Consider the following 16,456-nt stretch of genomic DNA (forward strand, 5'->3'; position numbering starts at 1 on the left):
CTCGGGTGCCCCTGGAAGTGTTTTTAACTATGAAGTGACTTGCTGGTTTATGTATCCATGAAGAACAGAAGTGGAGGGGTTTAGATTGCCAGGAAGTACCATCACTGCCAGGGAGTACCTAGGGTAGAATCAAGGTCTCTCTGGGAATGTTTCCCATCTGCCTGGAATGGTCTGAGTCTGACCTGCAGAAGGAGAAATGGATTAAGTCACTAAACTTCCCACTGTCCCAGGGGATCGGGGTGGTAGAAGCAGAGACTGGGGCAGCAGTGGCAGAAGAGAAGGGGTGTAAATCTTTCTTCCCATTTCACCCAAAAGAAGCCTAGTGGCTCCAGTCTACCCTCAGCCTCCTGAGGCCCCTCCTGGAAGTGGCTTGGAGCCCTTTGAGCAGAGGGAGTTTCTCTCAAGCCTAGTGTCATCCACCTCAAGGGATTCCAGCTCCAGACTGGAGAGGAACCATGGAAAGCTGTGAAATCTTCAATGTGGAGAGTCACAAAGGAATGGCTCAGCACGCTATGGTTTGTTCCCCACTCAACGCGGGCCATGGGGATCACGAACACAGCCAGGGTAGTCCAACTTCTGGCACAAAGTCCAGATGGCACAGCCAAATCATGAGTTTGGCTTTCTAGGCAACCTCTTATGGTCCCTCTTGATTCTGGATAAGATGACTAATCAGCCACCCCATCTCTTCCAGTTCCTTGGTCTTCCCGAGGTTTATGGAGCAGGTGGTGTCGTGGTCCACAGAGCAGGTGGGAATTTCTGCCCACGTCCCATTTTTGGGACAAAGTAAGGAAGGGGATATGTGGATACCTTGCTCCCTGACCTCTGCCTTTCATTACTGCCTGCCTGGGGCCCTCTCCAGAAAGGGACCGGGAGGGGTATCCTTTCTACTCAGCACCAAGATCTTCTGATTTCAGGGGAGTTATTCTGGGGATCAAGGTATTTCCTGAGCAGACTGGCTGGTTCTGTCTTTGGGCCCTGTTACCAGGTTAGCTACAGAAGAAACGTCACTAATTAAAACATCAGGCTGCTGATAGTCCACACCCTCCTGTTCAGACTGAGCATCAAAAGGAATTCTCTTAATTTAGTGCAGCCCCGCACCAGTGCTGGAGAGAGCAGATAGGCTTGGAAATGAGCAGCTTCAGATCAGCTTTTGCTAATTTGCTCTGCTGTCTCTTAATTCATTATCTTATACAAATCTTATGACCAGCATGGTATTGTTTGGGGAATTTCAACATTCATCCATGATGCCCCTCTAGTGTACCAGCTGCTTAAAAATCTCTCTTTTCTTTCTTGTCTACATGTGTACACATTTCCCTGGTTAAAGATTGGAATGTAAATACAATTTAGACGTTGCTTCTTTCATTTAACTAACCAGTTTTTCATGCTACCATGCAGACTTACTACTTAGCTTAAAAATATAAAGTTTGCTTTCCACCACGTAAAAGTCATTCTTGTTCATTATTGAGAAAATGGAACATACAAAGCACTGGGAAGGAAAAATTTGAAAGGCCCTCATTTTCAGTCTCAACTTCTGGAAGAGACCATTATTAACGTTTGGCACTTTTCATTTCGGATATTTTTTTCTGTGCCTATTTGTGTCAAGTTGTGATGATATCACATGTTTAAATTTGCATCCTGCTTAAAAAAAAAGCAGAGCGCAAGTATTTACATATGATTACACACTTGAGTCACTTCGAACAGCTCTGGCCCATGCCTAGGCCTTAGTTTGCATTTTTCTGTTTAAATAGATCGTTTCCACTTCTCCTTCAGTGAGTGGACCTACTTTTGGCGGCTGTGTGACAGATTCAGAGTCCTGTGCTTATTACCAGGGGTCCACTTGGACCCCAGTTTCTTTGCTGTCACTATCCACGCTATCATAAGTTTTATACTTTTAAAAAGTTCTTCTCTGGCTTCCCACAAGCCTGAAAATGATGTGGCCTGGTGGCTGTAGGGCTTGGCTGCATGGGGCAGGTGGGAGGCCCTGTAGACCGCTCCACCCTTGCAGAGAGGGAAGGCAAGGCTCAGGGAAGACAGGGTGTATGGCCTGCCAGCCATGGCTGTTTTCCCTAAGTCTCATGGCTTTGCTTGCCCTTGTGTGTGGGCAGCACCAAGGCCAGCTCTGGTTTCCTTGGGGCAAAGAAGAGGAGCCCATGAAAAAGCTGGGCTAACATAGCATGGATTTTTAAGGTTTCTGAAGTTAGATTCCAGCCCCCTTTTAAAAAAAATTTTATTTTATGTTTTTGGTGTTCCAAGATTCATTGTTTATGTGCCACTTCCAGTGCTCCATGCAGTATGTGCCTCTTAATGGTCTTTCCACCATTCAGGTTGCTGGGCTTTTGGAGAATTTGGGGGAAATAGTAAACAGCGGCAACAGTAACTGATACTTACATAGTAATTATACTCAGGGCACTATCCTAAGCATCATAACATGAGAGCAGCTCTATGAGGAAGATACGAGTATTAACATCTTTATTAGATGGGTAAACGGAGGTAGAGGTTTTGTCCAATGTCAACACAGAGAAATATGGAAGAGCCAAGGATTCAGTCCAGGCGACCTGAACCCAGAGCCCACACCCCTCACTGTATGCTTTCCCACAGCCCATTAAACCTGGGTGTGACCTGGAAGCAAGCCATCACTGCAGAAGCAGGCAGAGGGAGAGAGGCCAGTAACTTGGGGCGTGGAGCTGTGGGGTTTATAAACCAGCTCGGGCATGTTTAATGTCTCTGCTTTAACACTCCCTATAGTCCTGAAGCATTTATTGAGCACTTGTTGTGTGCCAGGCACATGGGAGCATGGTCTGACACAGATGTCTGCTGGATGTGCATTTTCAAGTAGTCCCCAAGTTGTCCACTTCTCTCTGGCTCTGCGAGGCCACATCAGCTACCAGGAGGCGGGAGATCCAGCTGTGTCCAGAAAATGTCCTGGATTGAGTGTTGTTGGGGAAAGCAAGGAGGCAGAAGTCCTTGTCCTTAGGGGTGAGCTTGTGGCTAATGATGGGCGTGGGACAAATAGAAGCACCTAGAAAAAATAATGCAGGTGATGTTGATGTAAAAACCTATTCTTACATATTTACAGATTTACCAAGACACCCTGAGACTGCTTCCTGCTGACTGCAATATTCTAGAGTCTGGCCTCCCTTTTCTTTCCCAGAACAAATTATTTTAAAGTCTGCTGCCTAACTTATGGATGATGCTTTTTTTTCCTTTTCTTTTCTTTTTTCTTTCTTTCTTTCTTTCTTTCTTTCTTTCTTTTTTTTTTTTTTTCTTTTTTTTTTGAGAGAGAGAGAGTAAGCAGGCAGAGGGGCAGAGGGAGAGGAAGAAACAGACTCACTGGTGAGCAGGGAGCCCGATGCAGGGCTCAATCCCAGGACCTTGAGATCATGACCTGAGCTGAAGGCAGACACTTAACTGACTGAGCCACCCCGTGGCTCCCTGTGGATGGCCCTTTTGCAAGCAGCAGGGATGTATCTGGTGCCCACGGGGACATTTTTCTCCTCTGTGCCCCTTACAGCTCTCAGGAGGAGAACATGGGAAGCAGGGATGAGCTCTTAGCTAGAATTGTTGCCTGGCAGGAAAAGGGAAGCTTAATTGCATATCCAGGGGGGTGCTGAGATATTCGAGGAATCTGGAGAAGGGGGAATTTGCCTGGAAAGGCTTCCTCAGGTGGGTCTCTAATCTCTGTATCCTGCTGAGAGACACCTGGCCTTGAGTGGGTCAGCCCCTGGGGCCCTAGGACACACTTTCCGGGGGGGGGGGCACCTGTGGTAACGCCCCCACAGACCTCCATGACAGGTGTGGGCAGGCCCCACGGCCACATCCCTGAAAAGTGGTTTTATTACTTGAACTCGTTCCCACGGAGTTGTGCGGGGATGGCTGTGGCAGCATCAGGAGCTGGGTGTGTATCCTCTAGGTGATCCTGCCTTCGCCAGGTAGAGGGCTGCTTTCCTCACCTTGTATGTCTCTGTGAGGAACGCGGGATTTCAAGTACAATCGTTTGAGAAACCAGGAGACGTCAGCCAGAACGGGGAAGAAGGGGTCATTCCTAAGTTCAGCACCTGTGCGATCCTGCTGGGGTTGGCTTTAGAAATACAATCCAAGAATGTCAGGGGCTTCATCATCCCCCAAACTTTCCCCACCCTAGTTGCCTGTGGTTTCACCATTGGTGGTTCATTCTAGTAAGCACTTCTTCAACATCTGAATGGGGACCTCCCCAGGCCTTAGGCTGGGCAGCAGGGAGAGCTGGCTCCTGGGACTGGGTGTGTCTGAGTGCCTGCTGGGGGTCGGGGTGTGGTGACAATTAAAAAAAAAGGGGGGGTAAAAATTCATCTTTCCCCCAACCCTCCTGAAGCGTGGGGTTGAGGCATGTGGAGGGTAAACTTTCCTGTCCTACAAGGATGCGGTCTGGACCCAAGTCTCACGCAGGGAGGTTACGTATAAGCTATTGAGAGCTAACACGTGCCCAATGCGAACGTCCTCCTCCCACCCAAATGGAGCCTGCCAGAAGCTTCTGCTGCTGGAAGGGTGACCAGCCATCCTGGTTTGCCCAAGACTGTGGGCAAGCCCTGTTTTGCCCCCAAACTCAGCAATTTTGAGGAAGGACAGAAAGCAGGAACCAGACCTGTGGGAGTAAGTGAAACCCGTTTGGGAGCCAGTGCAACTGTCCCGGGCCACTCACGGGTCCCCAGACGCCCCACTGTAACCCAGAGGATTTAACGCAGCTCCATGACGGGCCTCCTTCCCTGTGTGGGTAGGGACCGTCGCTCGGGCCACAGCCTCATGGCCACTGACACCCTCCTTCTCTTCCAGACAACCTCTGCCTCCTACAAACGTTTGCTGGGCGGGTGCGCTTCCTGAGTGGCCGCGCGGTTCTTGATGTCACAGAGCGTCTGTCCGGTGAGTGTCCCCAAAGCCCCTCGCCCCAGCCTTCTAGTCAGCCTCCTGGCACGGAGCTGAACCACCCAGTCTCTTAGATGCTCCAAATAATCCAATAATCCTCACAGGCCTTTTAAAAATTTTCTCTGATCTGCTTTTTAAAAAATAATTCCCACATTACCAGAAGATAATCTTTGGTTTGGACCAAAATGGGGCCGGTTGGTACATATACAAAACAGTTTTTAAGAAACAAGGATGCACTTCTTTGCAAACAGGACTTCGGCTAGCCCATAGAGTACCTTTGTGTGAATCAGAAAAAACCTCAGCTCCTCTGGGTGGACCGTGGCTTACTGGTGCGGGGCTTGGTCAGCGGCAGCCCCACGGTGAGCACGAGCGCTGCCCTTTCTTGGGCGTGCACAGCCCTCAAAGCAGGGCACAGCCTGGACGCCAGCCCTACCCGGCCCCTTCGCCAGGTGCCTGGAACCGCGTGGTGCAGGGCTGGGGCTCTGGCCCGAGTCTTCTCTGCTTTGTTCAGGCTTTGGCTGAGGAAAGCTTGAGCTGATGTCTGCTCTGAGTTTGCAGTCTGGAGTGATTTCATGCCAGGCCTGAAACCTCCTGTGGCCCTTGAGGGGGTGGGATGCGATGGACGCAGGCTTTGCGGTGGACAGACCCATTTGCCGCCCATGAACTCTGGTCTTGGGCAGGTTACTTAACCGGGCTTTCTCGTCTTTCCTGCCTCCCATGCTTAGGAAGGTCCCATCCAGGAAGGAGGCAGAAGGACTCTGTTCTCTGGACTTCTGAGTGCCCCTCCCCCAACAGGCAGACAGGTGGTGTCACCCCCACACATAAATCCTTGCATGCGTCGTCTTCAGGCTCGTGTCCAGGCTCCTTGGAGTGGCCCACGAGGCGTGTGGCTGCCTGGCTTTCCAGGCTCTGCCCCTTTCCCCCCTGCCTCAATTGTAGGCACTGGGTCATTTCATCCTCACAACAACATCATAAGGAGGGTGTGGGTTCTCTGATTATCCCCTTAAAAAAAGATTTTATTTATTGAGAGAGAGAGAAAGAGCGAGAAGAGCATGAGCAGCGGGGAGGGGCAGAGGCCACGTAACTGAGACCCCGGGGCACCAGACAAGGAACCCTTTACTGTTGCTCAAAATCCGCACTCTCTGGGTGAAACCTTTACCTGCCCTTGTACAGGTTGTGTGTGGGCCTCAAAGGTGGATGGGTACCTCACTTTAGATTATCCATGTAAATGTAAGAATTTTCCACCTGTTTCCAAGAGACCTCAAAGGCCAGAGTTTCTCTGTAGCTCTCCCGGTGAGTCGGTGTCAGCCAGGAGTCGAGAAGAGCCTTTCCATTGACACAAGGTGTGCACTAATAATAGCGCAGCTTAACGGGAGTAAATCTTTTGCTAATTACCTCAGCTGCCTTGAAGGCGCCAATTTAATGGGGTTTTCCTCCTCATGAGGACTCCCAGAAGGGCCATCATCTGCCTCTGCTAATTTGAGAAGCCCACCGCTGTCAGCCAGGTGACCTCGGCTGCTGGACCCGGGGAACCTCAGGCCTTACTGCGTGCGGTCGCCTGGCTGGGGGAGGGGGGCATTCAGGTGGGAGGGCAGCATGCTGGGCACCGGGTCGGTGAGGTGGGGCGGGTTGGGGCAGGTGAACCCCTCACCCTTTGGTGGGCACAGGGGAGCCCCGCCTGGGCCTGGTTCTAGGGATAGTTCTCCCCTTGGTTCGCAGCTGAGATCCCATGGAGGTTTAGGAAGGCTTTGAGGGATAGCTGTTCACTGAAGGCGGCTTATCAGGATTGCTGGTTTTCTTTTGTTCCCTCTGGCCGGCACCGCCTCCCCCCCCCAGCCCCCCACATCCCTGGCTCCTCCTCACCTCCTACCCCAGCCCTTGGGGCGTCCTGCTGGCTTTCCCGCTACCTAGCCCTCCTCCAGCTTCCGCTATCCCGTTTCCCGCAGCTCCCAGCTCTGCCCCTTGCTATGAAGGGGCTCAGCAGCCATCATGGCTGGGCTGACTCCCGGGTGCCAACCTGTCTTCCCCGGGAACAAGGGCCACCTTTACTTCTGAGGGTTTGGTGACATGGGGGAGCCCCCGAGAGGCCCCACGGTGTGGGGTGCAGGAACCCTGAGGGTGTGGCTTGAAAGCCAGTGTGCGCGCTCGGCTGGCAAGGACACTGCTCCAGTGCAGGTTTCGCTGAAGGCTGCAGATCTTCTCCGGCCCCTTGTGGTCCCAGCCTGGGCCAGGAGTTCGAGGGGCCCTGGGGAAGCATGCTGGGGGTGTTGGAGAATGTTATGCTGGTGAAGGAAGGACACATTGGAGGTTTTGCTAAAAGTAAAACTCCACACCACCGTCTGACACGTGGAACCCCTGGAGGCTTGGGGGCAGCAAGGGGGCCAGAGCGTGAGCCTTCGAATCGAGGCAGGCTTAGCCTCAGCCCTCGTTAGCTGTGTTGTATGGGGCAAGCTCCTTGACTCCTGAGCACTGGCTGCCCCTCTGCAAGATGGACTGGTATCCTGCCTGTCGAGGCGCTGTGAGGACAGTGGAGTCACGCTGCAAAGCTCTGAGCCCCAGCCTTGGGACTCTGGCAGTGTTAGCTTCCTGGGTATGTCTCTCAGCCCAGGGAACCTTCCAGTCTCTTTACCTCATCAACAAGTAAAGGTCGTTTGCTCTCACCAGCACTTCTTTGGCAGGAGGACAGGCAGATGGCACTCAGCGTCCAGAGCGAGCATTGTTGGCATGGCTGAAGGCTGGAGTGGCTCTGGGAAACGACTTGGGGTCACTCTTTGACTTTGACCCCGGCACTTACTCTGCGATGGAAGGCTTGCTTGCTGGGGTAGCCTGCGTGTGGGTTTTCTGGGGGTTAAAGAAGGTAGAGGGCCTGGAAGAACCGGAGGTGGGGGGGTTCATCACTGAATCGAGGGTCTGTGCAGAGCTTGGTGGTTGACGAAGCACACTCATGCTTCCCGCATTGCTGCTGGTCTCCTTGTGGGGCTTGGCATCCAGACCCTGGGGAGGCCACACTGCTCTTGTCTCCTGCCGGCTGCTTTATTTTTCAGAATGCTTCGTATGAGAGAATGTTGACTTTTCTCCCTGGTTCGGGTTTTCTCTGTTCGTATGAACTCATGTAGGTGGGAACGTGGGTTAAGGGAATGCTAGATTGCAGTCCAGTCCAAGTGTGTCCGCCTCTGTCCTCTCCCTTGGGCTGCAGGGACCAATGACGGCTGTCATGGGCCCTGAGCACTTTGGCCTTTGCATACTTGTTCCTCCGTTAAAAAACAAAAACAAGTTAAAAATTGTATTTTATAACTGGTTGGTATAAACATGAATATCAACAAGGTTGGATATCTTCCTAATTTTTTCTTTTGATTTTAAAAGAAATACAGCCATTTTCATGGGCCCCAAAATGTGTCCCGAGCCCTTGCTGGTGTGTCTAATGGACCAGTTGGCTCTTCTGGGCTGCCTGACCTTTTTGGGGATAGAGTTGTTGTCCCAAGAGAGGGCAGCAGGAGAGGGAGAGAGTGCCTGCCTCAAATAAGTCTACCCGTTTTCTGTCCAACAGTGCTAGTGGCCTCCGTGTACCCCCTGAAGCCCCAGGCTGTGGAGCGCCATGTCCTTCCAGTCCTCTGGTGTTTCCTGAGCAACATGACCAGGAACAGTGTCCTCCCCGGGCACGGTGGGAACGTCCGCACGGTGGCGCACCGGCTGTCCCAGAGCCTCCAGGAGCAGATGGGCTCCCGGCTGCAGGACCTGGCCGCTGGCCAGCCACAGCCGGTCCTCGAAACGCTCCAGGGACTCTTAGACACAGCATCCCTGTGAGGCAGCCCCAGCCAACGTCACCGGCAGAGGGATGGCATCGGAGAGCACGACAACGGGCAGCTCACGCCCCTTTCAGCTGGGTTAAAGACAGATCTGAAAGGGGGCAGTTGTTATTTTTTTTTTTACCTTATTTTATTTTTATGATAGTGTCATCTCCCGGTCTACTTTCTCTTAGAGTTCCAGATGTACATAGTATATTTTGAAGTAGAAATAAAGAAAGTACTTATTTTTCTAAGGTTTTATTATCTTGCACTTTTTTAACCTCAGAGAATATTTTAGTAACTAGGTTTGTCACAAAGGAAAGGAGACAACAGCAGAACCAGTGGTGGGTGGCTAGGGAAGGTGAGTTAGGGATGAAGAGTGTTGCACCGACCTGAGGTTGCAGACTGTGTGTGGGGACGGCCCCCATCCAAAGAGCCTGGGCCAGCCCCCTACCACCCGGAGACCGTAAATTGGCCGTTCAAATCCAGTCTAGTTGTTAATGAGGCTGATTCAAGGTGAGCAGAACAACCCTCTCCAGGGTCATCCTTCTTCTGCCTTAACAAAACCTTCCCAGGGAGAGTTTGACAATTGCATTACTGAAAGCCTTCTCTGGAAGCCAGCATTCTGGTCATTTCCGCAGAGGACTAGATGAAGCTTTACTCTTGAAATCCCAGATGTGAAAGCACTTGCTGGAACGGGAAGCTACAGGACCTGCAGAGGTCACATGGGAGCTCTGGGATTGCACAGGGGCCGCCTCCCCTTGGGCTGGATCACAAAGCTGGAGGTGTGTGCTGGACTCAGGATGTGCCAGAACACGAGCAAACCGAGGGAAGGTGTTGTGCATGGGTGCGGCAGCCAGAGAAATGGAGTCCTACAGGGAGACAGGGATGGCTTGGACTGTCGCTCTAGACACAGTAGGGTTGGCTTTGCCTTGCCTGGGGCCAGTGGTTGGTTAACCATGGTGTGACCAGGCAGAATTAGAGCTCCACTGATGACTTCAAACACAAGGGTAAGGTGAAGGTCGAAGGGGCCGAGGCCAGGTGCTAGCCGAGGAACACAGCCAGATCCGTAACAACACTCTGGGGCAGATCCACATAGCTGAGGCCATGAGACCCCAGCTCCCTGCCAGCAAGTTTTCTGGCAGACGCCACCAGTGGACCCCCTCCACTGTCACCCCGCAGTATATCACTTCCACAGCACTGGTGTGACCCTCTCCCGAGGAGGATGACCCAGAGACGCCGAGGAGCTCCAAATCAACTCCCATATTTCCAAGTTCATGGGTACCCCTCGTTGAGAAAGCCACTTTTTCTTTCTTCCTTTCTTTCTTTTTCTTTTTTTGGTAAGATTTTATTTATTTATTTGACAGAGAGAGAGATCACAAGTAGGCAGAGAGAGGGGGGGAAGCAGACTCCCCGCTGAGCAGAGCACCTGATGTGGGGCTCGATCCCAGGACCCTGAGATCATGACCTGAGCCGAAGGCAGAGGCTTAACCCACTGAGCCATCCAGGGGCCCGGAGAAAGCCACTTTTTCATTTTGCCTGTGTTGCCAGGTGCAGCCAGGCCGGGCCCCCCATCCTCCCAATGCCCTGGGGTGAGCTGGGGTATAGCACCATCATCCTGGGAGTTGTGCTTTTAATATGTGGCTGAAGTGTGACTTTGAGTAATTCTAGCCACAGCAGGAGCCACTTCTCTCTAATTGTGACCCCAGCAGGGGCTTCCCAGCTGATTCTGACTGAAACAGGTTAAAGACCTGCTAGACAGGGGATCATCAATGATGCCCAAGAGGCTGATTTTTAAACGTTTATAAAGTTTTACACAATTTAATTAATTGTGTTTGCTTGGAGTCTGGGCAGACTTTTTGGGTTGGGTGGGGAGACGGACATTTTCTGCTTGTCAAGATCCTAGAACCTGTAGGAACCCAAGGGCACAGAGTCTGGCAGGTTTTTTTTTTTTTTTTTTTTTTTAAGATTTTATTTATTTATTTGACAGACAGAGATCACAAGTAGGCAGAGAAGCAGGCAGAGAGAGAGAAGAGGAAGCAGGCTCCCCGCTGAGCAGAGAGCCCGATGCAGGGCTCGTTCCCAGGACTGTGGGACCATGACCTGAGCCAAAGGCAGAGGCTTTAACCCACTGAGCCACCCAGGTGCCCCCTGGCAGGGGTTTTGAAGGCAGAGACGAAGCTCAAAGTCATCGTCCTGTCTTCCAAGTGCACCTTCAAAATGGAAGCTTCCCACCCCCGTGCTCCAGACCCACCCTCCTGGGTGGAGGTGTTTAATACAGCTAAAACAGCTGAAAAGCAAATAACTCTGCAAGGTTCTGTTTTTCTTTACTGTTTTAAGTTTAAATCTAGTCTCTGGGCACCTGGGCTCTGCGGGCAACGCCTCTGGCCCAACCCCACTGGGGAGGGGCTGGGTGGTTCTTGTTCTGGGGTGGGGGTGTGGGGAACCTCAGGAAATTTCAGTCTCAAAAGGTTTCTCACATCATTACTTTAATTTTTTTTTTAAAGATTTATTTATTTGAGAGAGAGAGAGAGAATCTCAAGCAGACTCCTGCTGAGCTTGGGGCACGACAGGGGGCTCGATCTTATGCCCCTGAGATTGTGACCTGAAGTGAAATCAAGAGTTGGACAGTTTACTGATTGAGCCACCCAGGCGCCCCCCACATATCACTTCTAAAGCAAAGGGAAAACAACATATTAGCCTGGGCCTGTGAGAAGGAGGCCTCACGGATGGCCAGTGGTGACCAATGAAGATGGAGCGTGGAGGATGGGGAGTAGGTCTGAGCCAAGCACTGGTCCTTTGCTCGGCTGTGTGCGCAGGCGGGAGCTCTGCCTCTGGAAGATGCTCTCGGGGCTGGGCATACAGCTTCTAGCTATGGAAGGGCTCCCTTCTCCCTCCAGTGGAAGGATGAAGGACTAGATTTGTCTGAGAATACTTAAGTGCTTCAGTTTCTGGGCCTTGAGGAGAAGCTGCCCCCAGGTCAAGCTTCCCATCTTGTTTTCTCTTCCCTCCTTCATGTTTCTTCACTCACTCTGCTTCAGCATCTTCTGGGGAGATGGAAATAAATCCTGATATCAGGGGCTTACCCCCAGGGATTTGATTCCATTGGTATAGGGCAGGGCCCAGGGCGCTGTCTTTTCTTTCTGTTCTCCTGCGTCAGCTTTATTGCCACATAACTGACATAGAACCTCGTGTGAGTTGAAGATGTACAATGTGTTGATTTGATCCATGTCTGTCTTGCAAAGCAATCACCCGCATAGCATTAGCGAACTCCCCCGTCCCATCACATAACTACCGCTTCTTTTTGTGTTGCGTTTTATTCTCATAGCAACATTCGAGTAGATAATATAAATTTATTAGCTGTAATTGCGAGGCCATACATTAGGTCCCCAGAATTTGTGGATCTTCTCATTGGAAGTTGGTACACTTTGATTATGTCCCCGTTTCCCCCTACTGGGCAGCTGGCTTGGGGAAGCAGTGCCCTAACCCCGTGCTCCCAGCTGGGCTCCTGCAGTCCCGTGGGGTTGCTTACCAGGTGGGCGTTTCTGCGGCTGGGTCCAGGAGGGATTCCAGTTTGGTCCTTATCCTTCCAGGGGCTTCTGTGGAGGGGGGCGGTGTTCTGTCTTCTCCGTATCCCGTCACCTGGTGTCTCTGTGAAGAAGGCTATAACATTTGAAGGTTTTGTTTCGTTTTAATCACGGCTTTATAATTACCTCTCTGTGGGTTGACAGCTGCTATCAGCATCACCTTGGGTTCTCCTTGAGAATCTTTACATGGAGAAAGAGACCCAGCACCTCTGCGGCTGGTGTCAGCAGTCATTAACTAAACAATAGCTTTAAAAAGTCATCAGGTTTTATAAACACAGCCGATCCTGTCCCCTTCCAAAGGAGAGGGGGAGAAAAAAAGCTAGATAAATAATTTTCATGAAGGCAATTTGTTTCCCAGGGTCTATATTTCCCTTCTGTCTCATCTGATGTTTTTTAGTACTTTGGGGCACTGGCCATAAATTGGGAGAGAGTGGTCTGCTCAGGTGCCATCTCTTCCAGCCCCGGGGCGGGGGGGTGGGGGTTCCCTTGAAAGCCCACTTTGGGGGTTCACAGCAACAAGGAACAAAGACTTTTGGGGGAGGGGGAAGTCTTATCATTTTTCTTCCTTCCTGCCAGGGGCAGTTTTATATGTGTGTGCAGGAGACGGACGGGGAGTGGTTGAGGTGCGTAAAGGTGATTATAGTAAATAATTCTCTTGGAAATATTGTTCTGAATTTCCATGCAAACTAGTTTCAGAGGAATGGCTAAACTTACAGCTGGCCTTTGGCTGGATCTGAAAAACAATTTCCTATTTGTAAATGTTGGAGAAAACTGAGCGTTTCTTCCATGGAAGGTTGTGGTATCTTTTGGAGTAACCTCACTCCTGCGGGCAGTTGGTGTTAGAACCAAGGCTGGGCAGGAGCTGGGGAGCCCCACTAGCCAGCCAAATGTCTTTGACATCCCTCAGCCTTCTTTTTTTCATTTGTCAAAGGTGTTGAAAAAAAAAAAAGACTTGCTTTTCATCTCATGGGATTTAAAAAAAAATCTAATATAGATAGTATAGATAAATGCATTTTGAAAATGTAGAGTGTTACACACAAAGAAAAGGCATAATTATTATTAACTCTAGCCTCAGCCCAGTAAGACTTTCTGTTCAGACGGCAGTGAAGTCAATCCCGGCATCTGACTGACAGATCACCCACGACTCAGCATGCAAATAAGTGGGAAATTCTGAAGCTTAATTTTTCCCCCTCCATTTGGAATATTTGACATTTGTAGTCGTGATGGCAAGCAAGATGTTTTAAAGTCTTTTCACTTCGAAAGACATGGAATCCTGCAGAGAAGGAAGTCAATTCTAGCTGAGTTTGACAGCTGTTTTTAACTTTCTCCAAGAATCAAAGCCCAGATTTGGAATGAGGGGGAAACCGCACTTTCTCTTCTTGCTCAGAAGCTCGACATGCAGAGATGGTGGAGATGAACTTTACAAACAGAGGTAGTGAGGGCTTGTCAGCTCAGTTCTTCCAGAGGGCTCAAAAAATATGGTTTGGTAGAAGTGAGTCTGCCTGTGTCTTGTAGATGGTAGGGTATGGAGGCTGGCGTGCCCATCACAGCTTTCTGGATCAAAGAACGGGCCCCCAGGAGCTGGATTGCAGGGCTATGGAATGGGGCTGTGGGGCATCAGGCTTCTGGCTCCCAGTTCCAACCATTAGGAGCGGGAGAGACTCTGGCTCCCTAGGGTGACCGACACATGCACCGCACCCTCCTCCTGTCTCCTCCTTCTCCCTTCATCTTCTTCCTCCAATGCAGGCCCACCCGGCTTGTCCTGTCCAGGCACTGCCTGACTCCTGCTGGGGCTGCCATTCCAGCCAAAACAGGTTGTTGACTTGTGTGTGGGACTTCGGGGCTGTCTGGAATGACGGCATTCAGGATCCAAGCTGCTACCCGGGTGGAACTCTGTAGTCACAGGGCCCATAGGCTATCGGTCAAGTTACTTTCTGAAGTCCATGAGGCTTCAGTAATCAAGCCAGCAGTGTCCAAGGTCCTCCATAAAATTGAATTAGAGTGCAGAGTGAATGAACCGTTTGCTCCTCTGCATGTGCAACGAATCTTTAATTACATTTCATAAAAATGTCAGGATGGATTGATGGAAGTTTATTGAAACTTCAGGTAGGCCCAGGGAGTGAACCACGGCGCAGCATAACGCGTTCTGTTAATGGAGGCCCAGAACATATTTACCTTATGGCGGTTGAACAGCTTATCTGATGTGAGGCTACTTAAAAATATATTACCTTTGCAAGGCTTTCCTTGGGAAGATGCGGTGGGTGTGGGCAGCCTGTAAGCCGTCAACCGAATGAATGATCGATAGACAAACAGGTTGACACTTCGAATTCACTGCACCAGCTCCCCTGATACGTGCAAAACACTGGTTTATTTCAGAAAAAAGAATGTATTTCTCAAACCCCTTTCATTCATGTTGTGGGGTGGACGAGACAAGTCTTGTCAAACGTAAGCTTTGCACAGCGCTGGAAAAGTCTCTTTGGTCATCTGCCCTGACTTATCTACTGACATGGATTATTTCAGGTTCTGAACTGGGTATACGATGTAAGGAAAGAACTAGGTGCTGCTTAGGGTGAACCGCCGCACAGACCCAGGCTGTGGACAGAAGCTATACGTCATCTTGAAGATTGTATTTATACTTGCAAAAAGCTAACACTGTTCCACCAGAATATTATATCTGCTTTTTTCCCCCATGAGTCCTTTTGATGGAACTGGAAAATTATGTTTTTCCCTTGGGGCAGAGCTGTATACTGCGTTCCTAATGGGTTAGCAGAAGAGGGGAAGCTCTTCCCTCTCCTCGGCTCTGGGGGTCTCCATGGGTGTTGACGGTGGCCGGGCACCCCTGGAAGAGAGTTGGCCCAAACAGGAATATGGGTATAATATGCACGTCTTAAACTGATCTTTTCTGTGGTGGGCTCTCTTGGGCCTTTATACCCAACATTCCTTCTTGGTTTCCAGCTTTGGGAAGGAAAAGTGCAGACTCATGAGTCTTTAATGGGTTGGGTCCGTTGGTGACATTATTTGAAAAAGACAAGACGAAAGGGAAACCCTGCTCTTCCTACTCCTTCGAGCATAGGAAGTGGGTTGGGCTCAGCAAGGACAAGGTTCTTGGGTGAAGGGAAGGTGGGTTGGGTGAGAGTGACCCATCTGAGAAGTTGTGGGATTGGGCTTGTCCCTCGTGAACACCAGCAGTGTGCTTTCCAAGGCAGAGACACGGGCTTGAGTAAAGGCCTGGTCTTAAGGAGGGGGAAACTGAGTCAAAGCCACACAAGTTGCCTGCTATGGTACATTTAATTTCTTTTGCACAGTGTGTAATTCACCTGTAGTTTGACCTAAGTCTGGTGGTTGGGATGGTAGCCAGAAAACATCTGTGACCCATCTGGTCTGATGCTAGCTGGGCCATGCTTCACCTTTGACCTTTAGTGCCTCCCAGCACCTGGGCCTTGGAGACCCCTCTGCTTTACCCCAGGGGAAGCTGACTTGAGGTTCTTAAAGCAGCTGGGTCCTTGGCCAACATGATAGTCTCTATCAGCTCATTGTCCTTGATGCTCGGGCCTGGAGGCCTCTCACTGCATCATGTATAGGGATATACAGCAGGAGCCCAGCACTGCCCTGGTCTTAGTAGGTGCTCAGTAAATGTGGAGAGATGAGGAGGAGTCCTGACCCGTTCCAGGACTGACGCAGGGACCCTGGAAACCCTGTGTTCCTCTGCCATGGGGAGAACGGTGGGTGTCAGCCACTATCAGCAGCCTAGCTCGGGGGAGAGGGCGACCTCTGCTCTCAGAGAGCCTCCTGCCAGGCGCCCTCAGGGAAGCGCATTCCAAACTCTTCCAGGGCATTCTCTCTGATGCTGACTCCTTCAGGGAGGGAATAGGCTGCCTGGCGCCCAGCCACTCACACCTACTTTTGTGGCTGCCGCTCGCTGGGTGCACTCGGCTCCCACCTACAGACTCAAACCAGCCCCAGCCCTCTAAGAGGGGGCGCTTTTACAGGGAGCTCGGCCTCGCTTCCGCCTCCTACGGATCTGGCTCCCACTTCCTATTCTGGTTCCCAGAACTCAACTGTTTATTGCTCCTGTGGTTACACCCCCACGCTGTCTCACCATTTCATGAATGGTGCCCCCGGCCAGCCCTGCTTTGTTTCTCTGTTTCTGCTGTGTTTCTTCAGACCTCGGGAAGTCTGCCCCTAAGC

General features: G+C 50.9%; 1 protein-coding gene across 1 annotated transcript in view; it reads left to right on the forward strand.

The window, feature by feature from the left end:
- The window catches only part of TOGARAM2 (TOG array regulator of axonemal microtubules 2), a 58,956-nt gene extending 50,021 nt beyond the window's left edge, over positions 1-8,935 (forward strand). Inside the window, 2 exon segments of the mRNA XM_082745043.1 lie at positions 4,807-4,893; positions 8,444-8,935. Coding sequence (XP_082601169.1) covers positions 4,807-4,893; positions 8,444-8,700 — 344 coding nt within the window. The 3' untranslated portion in view covers positions 8,701-8,935.
- Positions 8,936-16,456: the final 7,521 nt, after the last annotated feature.

This window comes from Mustela nivalis, assembly GCF_964662115.1.
Source record: "Mustela nivalis genome assembly, chromosome: 8".
NCBI classification, from domain to species: Eukaryota; Metazoa; Chordata; class Mammalia; order Carnivora; family Mustelidae; genus Mustela; species Mustela nivalis.